Source organism: Cryptotermes secundus, unplaced genomic scaffold (assembly GCF_002891405.2).
Source record: "Cryptotermes secundus unplaced genomic scaffold, Csec_1.0 scaffold303, whole genome shotgun sequence".
Lineage (NCBI taxonomy): Eukaryota > Metazoa > Arthropoda > Insecta > Blattodea > Kalotermitidae > Cryptotermes > Cryptotermes secundus.
The window spans coordinates 2,526,709-2,540,006 of NW_019726229.1; the positions used below are offsets into that span (position 1 = coordinate 2,526,709).

General features: G+C 39.3%; 1 protein-coding gene across 3 annotated transcripts in view; it reads right to left on the bottom strand.

Annotated features, from left to right (window-relative positions):
- Nucleotides 1–1,342: 1,342 nt before the first annotated feature.
- Nucleotides 1,343–13,298, bottom strand: part of LOC111864030 (transmembrane protein 19) — a 15,198-nt gene continuing 3,242 nt past the window's right edge. For all 3 annotated transcript variants that reach the window (XM_023850972.2, XM_023850974.2, XM_023850973.2), the window contains exons 4-8: nucleotides 9,848–9,985; nucleotides 8,756–8,905; nucleotides 7,319–7,423; nucleotides 5,871–6,086; nucleotides 1,343–1,988 (exon numbers count right to left, since the gene is read on the bottom strand). In XM_023850972.2, the coding sequence (XP_023706740.1) occupies nucleotides 1,828–1,988; nucleotides 5,871–6,086; nucleotides 7,319–7,423; nucleotides 8,756–8,905; nucleotides 9,848–9,985 (770 nt within the window). In that variant the 3' untranslated portion in view covers nucleotides 1,343–1,827. The remainder of the gene's footprint in view (nucleotides 1,989–5,870; nucleotides 6,087–7,318; nucleotides 7,424–8,755; nucleotides 8,906–9,847; nucleotides 9,986–13,298) is intronic.

The window sequence follows — 13,298 nt, forward strand, 5'->3', positions numbered from 1 at the left end:
TGTAATTTGGGTGATTGTTAAGTGCGAATGTGAAATAAAATTCGCTACATAAAATACGGCGTGAAGTTATTTGTTGCGTTATACGCCCGATACGCGACAATATTGAATAAGCAGTAGCGGGCAGCCGACAGGGGGTGAAAGGAGGTTGGAGAATACTGCAGAATGAGGAGCTTCATGTGTACTCTTTGCCAAGTACGAGTATAATCAGAAGGCCCAAGTGAATGAGGAAGAGATGGGTAGGGCTAATGGGGGAGAACACGAATGTCCACATATAGAGGACACTGATGGGAAAGCTAGAATGAAAGAGACCACTATGAAAACCATGATGTAGGCAGGTGGATAATATTAAAATGGATCCTAGACAGATAACATGAGGTTGTATGCAATGGATTGATCTGGCTCAGGATAGGTGAACACAGTAATGAACCTTCTGATTCCGTTCTTGAGTAGCTGCAAAACTGGCGGCTTCTTAAAAAGGGCTCAGTTCCATGAAGTTAATTACTAGGATAGGTGCACTAGGCCTCTCAAATCCTGAGTTAACAAGGCAATGAATAATTTTGCCACCCTGATCTTGTGACGCACTGGTTTGTACTTCATTCTTAGAAGGTCATCTTATCTAATATCACTTCACTCATCTATCAGAAGAAAGTTTCTCAGCAGTGCGCATTTCATTTACATCAATCCAAAATACCCTTGCTGAAATGCACCAGACATGTGATCTTTAACATACATATAAGACATTTATAAGTTTTAGGAACGTTGAAGTTGGATGAACTTGAATGAAAAGTCTGTTTCCATCAGAGTTATTTGTATTAAACCTCACAACTTTGTTCCCAACTTACACTTGCAACCTATATAAAACATAGCTTTTCAGCTACATTAATATATTATAAATTATGTATATATAATTAGAGGTTTACACATATTTTAACTGCAGTAGTATGATGAAACTCAAGAATCTCAAACACACTCGTTAACAAGATAAATATTGAGTATAATAATATATAAAAGGCAAAAATATAATTGCAGAACTATGAGAAACCTTATGAATCTATAATATAATCATGTTGAAAAGTTTAATATTGATGGAATAATGTAAGCAAACTGATAAAATAATGAATTAATATTAGGAACCTTAGAAATCTTACATATACTCCTCATGTTTACAAGTTCAATACAGAATACGCTACCTGGGACCAGCTGCATGTAGCTATTCAAAATAGCAAGTGTATATATGGGGTTTGCATGACACTACCCATTATGCAATTTTTCAGTTGAAATTTTGGAACATTACAAGTATTTGATGATAAAAGAACAACTAAACTATAAAGAAAATACTGACAATGTTTTATCACATTTTATTTCTACCATTTACAACACACATAATATACTTCACAATATGCAATATTATTTTAAAAAATTGTTATTAATAAAACTTAACTCTTTTGCTGAAATGCTGCAACCATAATACATAATATGAGGAAGAAGAGAAATAGTGACAGTTTAGAATTAATTAATTTGAAACAATGGGACTTACAAATATTTCCAGTTCTAATTAGGTAAAGACTTTCACATGAAGAACAGAAGACCATATTAGTTCCACTTCACAGTTCTTATTGCATCCATTGCAATTTGCAATAGTCCAATAAGACAGATACATGTACATTCTTCCATAACCACATTTTTAAGCAATGGATCCCAAAATAATAATAATCTGCACACTGGCAAGTCTCCCAGAAAAGAGACACCAGTTTCAGCACTGCATCTTTGCACATTTGGGTAACATCAGAAACAGACTCTAATAACATTCTCCACCATTATCATAACTTATGAAGGCCATAGAAGGTTGGCAATGCGAGGTGTCAAGAGGCCCAATACAACTGTGGAGATCAGGTTAACACTGTGGTTGTCCAATAGTTGTACCCCACTGATATGGCGAATACCTTTCCCAGCATGTTCCACAATACAGCCAGTCCGCTCATCTATACCTGAAACAAAATGAACCCTTCAAAATATAATCCTCCACCATGCAGGTAAAAACCACATTGGCAAGACCACAACCATCATCACAAAAACAAAAATCCTCATTTCTTTCTTGTATCCTACAGATACGAGTCTCCAGAAACCTCCCTTCCAGTGATGTAGTGGAGAGTATACAGTGGTATATGCCACACACACTCTGCTTCTTTTCAAATGAGTACAGCATACAACAGACAGTGTATAATGTTATATTTTAGCTTCCTGTTGCACTGATTCACGTTCATTATGTGTATTTGTACCAACCAAAAATTAGATGGGCACTAGGTACCTTCAAACAATTTAAATCAGCAGGAACAGATGAAACAATACTGGGACTTTTACAAGGGGGGACCCAAAAATAACTGGAACCGACCTGTTGCGCGCGCATGCTTTGTAGTTACGAGTTGTGCTGCTAGGTGGTGTTAGCTGGGGGTCTCCCGCGACTGTTAGTGAGCTGGCATCAGTCTGAGTTAAGTGGTTTGTCTGTGGTGCTCTGTTGTGTGCGTTCCTGTTTCAACCCTTTGGCGATTAGTGAGATGGCCGACCAGAAGGAACAAAGAGTGTGCGTGAAATTCTGGATCGTTCTGCACTTCACTCTTCAAGTCGCGGCAAACATTCACGCGGTTTTCTCTTTGGTCATCTCCGAGCAAGCGAGGAACAAATTTTGCAGACACCCGTCTCATGTGCAAACCTTCGGTTAAAATTCGCTGGACCGTGCTCCATGAGATGTTCGTTTCCTCAGAAAGTTGGTCAATGGTCTTTCGACGATCTTCATCAATTGCACGTTTGATTTTGGCAATGTTTTCGTCATTTCTTCCTGTCGAAGGACGCCCGGGGCGTGGCATGTCTTCTGTTGACATGTTGCCAGATTTGAAACGGGAAAACCACTCGTAGACCTGTGATTTCCCCAAAGCATCATCATTAAAGGCTTGCCGAAGCATCCCAACAGTCTCGGCTGCAGTTTTCCCTAACAGAAAGCAAAATTTCACGCGCACTCTTTGTTCCTTCTGGTCGGCCATCTCACTAATCGCCAAAGGGTTGAAACAGGAACGCACACAACAGAGCACCACAGACAAACCACTTAACTCAGACTGATGCCAGCTCACTAACAGTCGCGGGAGACCCCCAGCTAACACCACCTAGCAGCACAACTCGTAACTACAAACCATGCGCACTTGCGTGCGCAACAGGTCGGTTCCGGTTATTTTTGGGTCCCCCTTCGTACAGCAATGGGTGGAATAGTTAGTTCCATACCTTTTCCACATATTTGGAGCCTGCCTGGTATATGCATTTGTTCCTATGGCCTAGAGGCAGGTTAAAGTGACGTTTATTCCAAAGCCCAGGAAATCAGAATATACTGAGGCTAACGCATATCATCCAGTCAGCCTGACTTTTCTTTTGAAGATGGAGAAATTGGTGGATAGACATATGAGGGGTGGTGTACTAAAGGAGCATTCTCTACACCAAAACCCACATGCATATCAAATTGGTAGGTCGACTGAGAATGAACTTTCACCGTGTGGTATCACACACAGAAAGTACTATTAAATGCAAGGAAATCAGCCTAGGAGCATTCCTTGACAAAGCGAGAGCTTTTGGTAGAGCCTCAATTGATGTAATAACACAGGCTCCTGAAAGGCATGACACTGAGCCCTCTATTTGCAGGTGGATCAGTTCTATGCTGAAAAGCAGAAACATAATAACTGTACATGGTTGGGAGAAACCATGTACATGTCCGCTGCTAGGGGATGTACACAGGGAGGTGTGTTCTTGCTTCTGCTGTAGAACCTGGTCATGAATGAGCTTCTTTGGGAGATAATTAACGATTATTACACAGTAGAATATACAGATGATACTGCAATCCCAGTCAACAGAAAATTCCTTCAGACTGCATCAGAGGTCTCAGAAACAGCTCTAGGCATATGCCAGCAGTGGTGCGATAGGACAAAACTGTCTGCCAACCCCAATAAGATGGTGATAATACCTTTTGCTAAAAAGGGGGAAATTAGGGGACTTACGGAACCAACCTTCTTCAATAATACATTCCAGCTATCCAGCGAGGTCAAGTACCTTGGACTAACACTGGACAAAGCGGCCTCCGTAGTCTAGAGGTAACGTTCCCACCTCATGACTCGTGGTACGCGGGTTCAAATACCCGGCAGAGGTCATCGAATTTTTAAGCGCGGAAAAATTCAGGGAACAAGTCCTCCGGGAGGGACTTTAAGCTGTGTGTCCTGTGTCGTAACTTTACAGCACGTAAAAGAACCTCATATCCCCAAAGGGGATCACTGAGCCAAATTCCAGGACGTTTCCCGCCCAACAATAGTCTCTAAGGCCTCTGATAGATGGGGGGAGCATTATAGATACCGCTAAGCAAGTGGCCGAACTCGCTTGCTCGGCAGGACTGACGGTATGCACCCTTTATCAGTAGGGTATAGAGACTGGTAGAATATCATGGAGGGAAGCACAATAGATCAAACTGGTTGCGGTGCATGGGGAAACCCACCCTCTCTAAATAACTAACTAACTAACACTGGACAAGGGGGCTGACATGGGAAAAACAGAGGATAATGTAACCAATAAGGTCTACAGGGCATTCTGGCCACAGAGAGGTATGTTTGGAAAAATTTGGGGGCTGAAATCAAAGACTGTATACTGGATATACAAAGTGGTTGTAAGACCCACAGTTACCTGTGCTGACATACTGTGGTGGTCTGGAGTCAAATTCAGAACAAGCAGAGCTGAACTTCGCAAATTGCAAAGGATGGCCTGCTTGGGTATTGCTGAAGCCATGAGGACAGCTCCAACACCTGCAATTGAGGTTCTCCTTGGACTCTTCCCCTACACAGTTCTGTCAGGACCTCTCACTGTGAAAATCCCTTAGCTAACCCTCATAAGATGAAATGGAAAGTGCCAACATCTTTATCATGTGCAAAGCTTTCGGTTACGTGTGGATACTGTTAGGAGCCTAAGTACTGGATCTCATCTCCAAGCACTACTTTTCTGGGTCAGGTTATGTGACAGCAGGAAAATCAGATGATAACTCTTCTTTCTCTGCAATATGTACATTTACAATACTGGATTTACACTCCTTCAGCTGCGACACATTGCTTCAAACTAGGTTAGACAGGAGACCATGGTTCAGATTTTGAAATTCTTCCCTTGCTCTCAACTATTGAGCTATATGGTCTGGTTCTGAGAAAACATTAATTTGGATTCCTCTTACAGACTCCAGCCATGAAACCTAAGTTTTCAATAATCCCTTCTGCCACATTAAACCGTTACAACTCCTTGCTCAATGTTGAGTCCTACCTTCTTCCCACTCTATCTGCATCCTATTTTTACATAACATTAATTTATATACTTTCACATAAGTTGGCAATACTCTACATCACTACAAGATCATATTATATAGTGATGAATGTTGGAATGGTTAGTGAATAATGGATTGGAAAGGATATGGAAGGAAGAAATCAATGCCTAATTCACGATACTATCAAACAGTTCACATGGAGGAACTGGGCATGATTTGAGCTAATGGCCTCTTGAATAGAAGGGCAAAGTCCTATGCACTTGACCATTCTTGGTAACAAATTTCTCAGGTTTAAATAATATTTTTCAGAAATTTTATTTCTTTGAATTCTAATTTGTCTATGTGATACTGTATAAAATAATATTTAAGTTACAGAAGTTTGATAAACTTTTACTGTGTTTAAATCACCACTGTTCTTGTTAAAGAAAGTCATGCCCAGTTTAGTGGGAGATGCATAAAATTTAATGTGCAAGGAGTAAAGTATAAATATACTCCATCAAAATTCCCACATAAAGTTTGTATAAAAAAAAACCCTGACCTGAATACTGGAGGGTTGCTCCAAGGACGGAATCCACCAAGCTTCCAACAAGGCCAGCAAGAGATCCTGCAAACACCAGGGGCCACTGTGGTGGACTAGCTGCCAGAACGGTTGAATCAACGAAGTAAAGAACAGACAAATAGTATGACAGACCAACAACAGTTCCACCCAATAAACTGAACAGAAGACCAGGAATGGATACACCTCCATTAGTACCTGCAACAGCAGGAAACTTATAGTTCTGGCACATGACTAACTTGATGACATCAGTACTTGATTAGAAACAAGACCAAAAAGTCGTTACATTTCTTGGCTCTTCACTGTGGGTTGGCAAAAAGTACAGTTCATACTGATATAAGGCTGCCAGAGATACAAAACTATAGTCATATATGTAAGTTTTGAGGTTTTCACGGCGATGACTATGAAGAAAGTCGCTAGATCCCAGAAGACGACTTTCTTCATAGTCATATATGTTTTTGTCTCTAGACTGCAAAGCATGACTGTGATCTTGTAGGTGATTTCAGAAATCGGTATTTAATGGACTTCTTTACCCAGAACTTATATTTTATTCTGACAAGACATGGTTCACTTTCGGTGGTTATATAAACATCCACAAAAAACATATACTGGAATGCAGAAAACCCTCATGCTATTCAAGAAGTGTCAATGCAAGATTTAAAACTTGGGGTTTGGTGTGCAATTTGTGATTGCATAATTGGGCCAATATTTTTTTCATGCAGCAGTAATTCTGAACGTTATGTGAGATTTTTTCTGCTACCTTACTGTCTAAAAGTTCTGGTGCATACTTTACGTGAGGAAAATCAGTGCTTTTGGACTCTGGGAAGAGGATACCACGATTAATAATGGTACACTGAGATTTTAAACAAACTGAATGTCATACCCAAGAATCTCCTCTGCAACAATTCCCAGTTTCACATCAGCCTGCACACACAGTGATGGGCTAGACAACGTCTTTAATCCTCCTTCAATGGAAGATCTTGCCCCTTACATTACCAATCCTCTCTGGCTAAATACCAGACAGATTACATAGGCAATAGTTTAAAAATAACAGTCATGCGATGAAGCATGTTGGTGATATGGGGTTTTATGTTATTCAGCACCTTGTTGAAGGTTGATGAGAGTGCTCTTCAGTTGATAAGGGCTTTGTGAAAAACAGTCTTATGTTAGTTACATACATAAGCATCTTCCCTGTAAAAATCACTGTAATCTCAATTATGCTGAGACGCATTACTTTCCTACCGACGACATATATGCCAGTCTTCATCGAGCACACATAACCAATCAAAATAAAGTGCAGTGGAAATTTACTTTCTATACCACCACAAATTTGCTGCTTTGGTTCCTTGTAGCAGTAGCAATAATATTCATGTGAGATTAAAACCATTAACAAAGGACCATGAAAGCATTAGAGCAGCACATGTTCTTACCCTTGGGTACCCTTTGCCTGCTGGTTATGAGGAATGGCTCTGTCTGACTAACAACTGTCCCCAGTTCTGAAGCCCAAGTATCACCACTGCTGCATGCCAAGGCACCTGGAGACATAAAAATGGTTCAAAACACCTGTTCAGAATTTAACTACTCACCCATTTGTCCATTATTTTTAATAAGAACTAAATATCCAATTTAACTCTTCTTATGCTCAGTGAGAAAATACATGTATGTGTCAGCAACACAGTCAGATGACATGCTTACAGCCTTAAACGTTTGAAATTACATATCAATTTTCATTCACCATAGTTAAATATAGAAATATTTATGGCAAGTGATTTCTTTATTGCAATATCCAATGTGACAAACATTTCAGTCCAATAAGAAGAAGGAAAAAAAGGACTGTTGGTACTTGTTACTGGCATGTTGACTATTTCTATATCCATTGGTCTTTAACCATGTAAGGATTTATGGAATGCTGAAAAAATGAATGAATGTCCTGTCTAAGAGAACAAAAATGTTAAAACTTTGTGACATATAACTCAAATGTTAGCCACAAAGAGCATGATTCCCTGTAAACAAAAACAAAGTAGAAAAACAACACATTCTGGGCACATATCACAAGTTACTACAATTATAGAAGGTATAAATCTGGTTGGGGCACGTGGTAGTGTAGTGGTTAAGGCACTATGCTACAAGTTGGAAGGTCGCGGGTTCAAATACCAATGATGTCATTGGATTTTTTCAATTGACCTAATCCTTCTGGCCGCACTATGGTCCTGGGGTTCACTCAGACTCTAACAGAAATGAGTACCAGGAATTAAATAAATAATTTTCCTGGGGAGTAAAGCGCGGCTGGCACGTAGGGCTGACAACCTTACCGCCATCTTTGAGCCGATTGTCTAGATAGTGTGGGACCCTCAACATCTCACAACCCTATGGGCCTTCAGGGCCTGTTACAGGGATAGATTTGCTTTACTTTACTTTACTTTCTTTTTAAAAATCTAGTTACTGCTAGCATGCACCAATATGAGAAAAAAATGTAAGAAAAATATTTATTCCCCCACATTTGAAAAACAGGCATCAATCCAACTGAATTCCAAAAATTCAAACAGAAGATGTTATGAAATTCAACAAAACAGTATATATTTCAGCATTATCAGTCAAGTACTGTCATGTTAGCTAATTTCACTCAACTATCACCTGCAGAGTTGAATGGTTTTAACTGTTATCAGTCATATTTTATATATTTATTTTCCAAATTCTAGAAGCACATGAGATAAAAACATTCATAACACCTGAAATTTCAAAGTAATAACTGTGAGATAATGTACAAGTATGTATCATCACTATATGAAGATCTTACATACACAGTCAAAATACTATTATTTCAATTGTTCTACATGTTCTAAAGCTACCAAAACCTCAGAACTTACCCAAAACTCCAAGACTTAACCAGGAAGCTCGATAATCTTTCACGAAGTTTGCTGGTCGCTCCCCACAGCCTGAATCTAGCATGTACAAGAAAGCCAACTGCGCTGCCATGCCACCATTACTTAGCACTTGAATCCATGTTCTCTGGCCACCTGTTCAGATTAATATTGTCACGTGTTGGGGTTTCATTTATTGCACATTATACATTCACACACTTCAGGAATACAGGCAATTAAAGCACTATCGCTATTCTACACACTTTCCAGTTCACTGCTGCACATGCATTAGGGTCCTCGGTCTTCACTAGTCATATCCACGCAACAGATTTAAAACTGTCTCACTGTAACTCCAACTCACACATGAAGCCTTCTTGGTACAGCCTAATTCTTTTCTTGTCATTTCTTCTCGGTCACCTTTGACTGTCATCTCCAGAACTCAACCCAATTCCTCTGATTATTGTTCTATACTCCATCCCATCTTCTGATATGGCCCTTTTATAACACCTCATCACTGAGCCCACGGAAAACACCATCTTCTATTGATGATGCGTGCTTACTGGTTTGTTACCTGGCAACTGATGTCGTCATATTGTCAAGTATGTGTGTGCTGTGGGAATGTGTTTACCAACCCACTGCCTAGCATGGGTATACGTCACAATATTATGCTGAAAATCAATGATGAATCTGACTACATAAAAGAGTGAAAAACTCTTTTCACATAAGCAGTAAAACGTCAATTCTATGAAGCTTAAAAAACTGTAATTTTAAATAATTTTGAAGGAAAAAATGAAATAAAGAACTTGTGGCTAAACAATCTCTTAATACTTTTTGATTTATTAATGTAATATGAAGAATTTTACAGTTTCATTATTAATGACAGTTATTACTTGCTAACACTTCCTTCTTTTTTGTAACAACTAATGACATATTCTGTCTTAGAGCAGAGTTCAGATTACCTGACATTCTGCCGTATCTCACGTAGCCATCCGACATGCCACTTACAGCGTTGTGCTGCATGCAAACAACAGGCATGAAAAATTTTTCCCATCCTTATAATACGAGTAAAATGAATTCTTCAAATTGCTGTGTCTTTACCTTCCTTGAAGCCCTCTTCTATTTTACGTTTCTGCTCACTTCGGAACTTTGTAACTTTGGATGATGTCACAAAGAACGTCAAGAGACAGATAAGAAACGAGTAGCTGGTCAGAGTCAGCACAAATCCAATAAAGAAGCCTGAAATAATGATCAAGGCTAGAAAATCAAATTAGGTACAGTTTATAATGAAGCTCACACACCACAAACCAAATGAGAGATATACGAATCCTGGGGGTCTTTTCATTCCTATTTTGTATTATGTCTCTTTGAACTGAATTCATCAGAAATAATCTATACAAAGCAACTGTTTGCTAACCAAAAGTATATAATCTTTCATTATATACAGCCTTCAATTCACTTGCAACGTTGCCCAAATAAGTGGAGAAGTATGTATGTATGCATGTATAAACTCATTTTGCTGCATTTCATATTCATCAGACTTGTACCACTCTATTCCCAAGCTAAAAGACATTCTGGTGGATTTGTTGGGTTCACTGGAAAAGCCACAGCACATTCTGACAATGCTATAAAATGTTACACCAGCACAAAAACACACACTAGTATACAGACAAAACATGCATTAATGGCACTGATAAGAGATAGTGATGGATGATTATCAACACAATGTAGTATAAGGTGCTAATTTATTTTGCAAATTGATAAAAGTGTATTTATATATTAATATATATATATTGTGACATGTTGCGCAACAGAGAACCCCCCCCCAGCAGTGACGCGGCGGGTGAGTCAGCGCTCNGATGTGGCACGCAACAGGCAAGCACTGCGGCTATATAAGGGAACTGCACAGCAGCTACGAGTTAGTTATAATGTGGCCATCGCCGAGCTCAGTTCCGAGCTAGTTCCGAGCAAGCCTACGAGTCAGTGTGTGATCAACAGTTCTCGAGGTACCAGCCTGCGAGTCGAGTTGACATATACCAGCCGTCGCGATGAGAAGAACCGGACGTGTGTGTAATTGTGTAATTGGGAGCGTGTGATACAGTGATACCTAGCTCCCCTACTGTATACGTGTGGACCACTGAACACAGAGCGAACTGATTTGCGCATAGGGTTATAAAGTGTGAAACCCCGCAACAGTGTCGACAGATTAATGCGATTAGGGTTATAAAGTGTGAAAACCCGCAACTGTGTTATAATTAATTGTAGCCGTGATTTGTAGGTTGTTAAATAAACCAATTAACGATCTCTACGGCGTATTCAGTAACGAAACACGTTACAATATATAATATCATCTCCCTATGCATATTTTTTTTACTGCATGAAATTACCGATGCACAGGGGATTAGATGAAGAAATAAAATTAATTAATTCACACAGAGACATGCTCAACTTGGCAAGTTGTTCTTTCAAATAAAGAAATCAGTTCTATCTTCCACATTCTGTGTTCTGTTTGTACTTGAAATGTGGTAAATAAGTTGTGGCTACTTTGTATGTATATGTGTGCATAAATAATTAGTGTGTGCCAATGAGAACTCTGAAAAACATGCAAAAATTTGGAGGAAAAAACTGCATCACAAATCAATATAAATAGCAATATTTTTTCTGCATGCTAAGTGTGATCATCTCACGTTTATACCATTAAAATGGTTACTAATATTTTTCCAAACCCCTTTAAAAATGCTGGCACAAGGTAAGGTAGTCATTTTAATGGCTTCAGGCTCAAAGAGTTAACAAGTTAAGAATTGTACACAAAACATAACTCTGTCGCTCCCTTTTTTAACTACTCTAAAACCTGTAAGATTTAAAGTAAAAGCACACTGTTCATAAAATACAAGGTGTGTCCCAAAAGTCATGAAATATATATATATATTTTTTAAATTTATTGATGATATCGGTACAAAGTGTTAATATTCTTCAAAGTAATGTCCATGAGCACCTACACATTTTTTCCGACTCTCCCATGCCCGGTACGCCCCCTCAAAGTCCTCAATAGGAACCTCATTTAAAGCTGTTGTCACGGCCGCTTGGATAGCCTGAATGCTTTCAAAACAGCGTCCTTTGAGTGCAGAACAAAAAGAAGTCGGCCGGATCTAGGTCGGGGCTGTAGGGTGGCAGCGGCAGCTCTTCCGTCAACAATTTGGGGACCAGCTTGGCGCACACCTTTCGCATGCTCAATTCGTCCATAACGATTCGATGCACAATGGTTTTTGGAATGTTCAGAGTGTCGGCTAACACGGCTAACAACCGGACAGTCATTCGACGGTCAGTATTCAACAAATCACGCACACGAGTCATTTCCATCGGTTTGGCTTGTTGATGGCCGTCCAGAGCGGGGGTCATCTTCCACTCTTTCCTGGCCCTCCTTAAACTTCTTCACCCACCTTGTAACTTGCACATATGATAGAGCAGACTCCCCGTAGGCTTGCTTAAGCAGTTCGTGAGTTTCGGCAGCTATTTTGTTGAGCTTCGTGCAGAACTTGACCGCCCAACATTGTTCAAAAGTATCTGCCATCGTGCGCCGTGACATGGTCACAAAACACAGGTGCACTAAATTAGCAATACTGACGCCTCCGATGCTCAAGCAGACTGACCTTGGGCACGCTGTGAAGCTAAAGGCCTCCCCCCCTAACGCAACCGGTTCCAGCACGCTCCGACCAGTAGGAGCGCGGGAAAGAAATATATTTCATGTCTTTTGGGACACACCTTGTATGTTTCACTTTTCTCACTACTGCCATTAAAAATGTTTCCTGTTCTATTAAGCATTTAAAAAAAACAATACACAATTATGTAGGTCTTCCATAAATTGTCCATTATTCATGGCCAATTTAACAAATTTTTGAAAGTGTACACAAACAGCAGTAAAAGTATCAAATATCAAATTTATAACCCCTTCAACAGTTCTTGAGTCATTATATGCAACCAGATGGGCTGACAGACACAGTGAAACTAATGGGTGCATGTTTTGCAACTTTTTATTCTGAACATGACAAAAAGACAATAAAAAAGGAGACAGATTAAATTTGAAAGAATAGTTGTAACAGTACATTGAATTACATCTCCCATAAATTCAGATTATAGGAAGATTTGTTTAATTATTACCAATAATATGAGATTATAGTAACATTCACACTTGTATGAAAACATAACAATGCAGGTGTGTTCACTGACTTTCATTTGATTACCTCTAAAACCATAATACCTAAAGAGAAATCTGTTCAACATGAAATCTGTTTCACTTTTCTCTACAACTTAAACTGAAAACATTTTCTCTGTATTTACTGAGTAATGACTGAGATGCACGTAGCTCAGCTTGAGAAGTGTCCACTACCTTGGTCCAATTATAATGTAAGCTGGAATCACAAAGTTAATAGAGTCTGTCGAGTGTAACAATTTGTAGGTCACTTTTTATTATTATATCTGCCTGATATAATATATATATATATATATATATATTATATCCCCTCGTTGGTGTCTCCACCTTATCGTGGTGAGG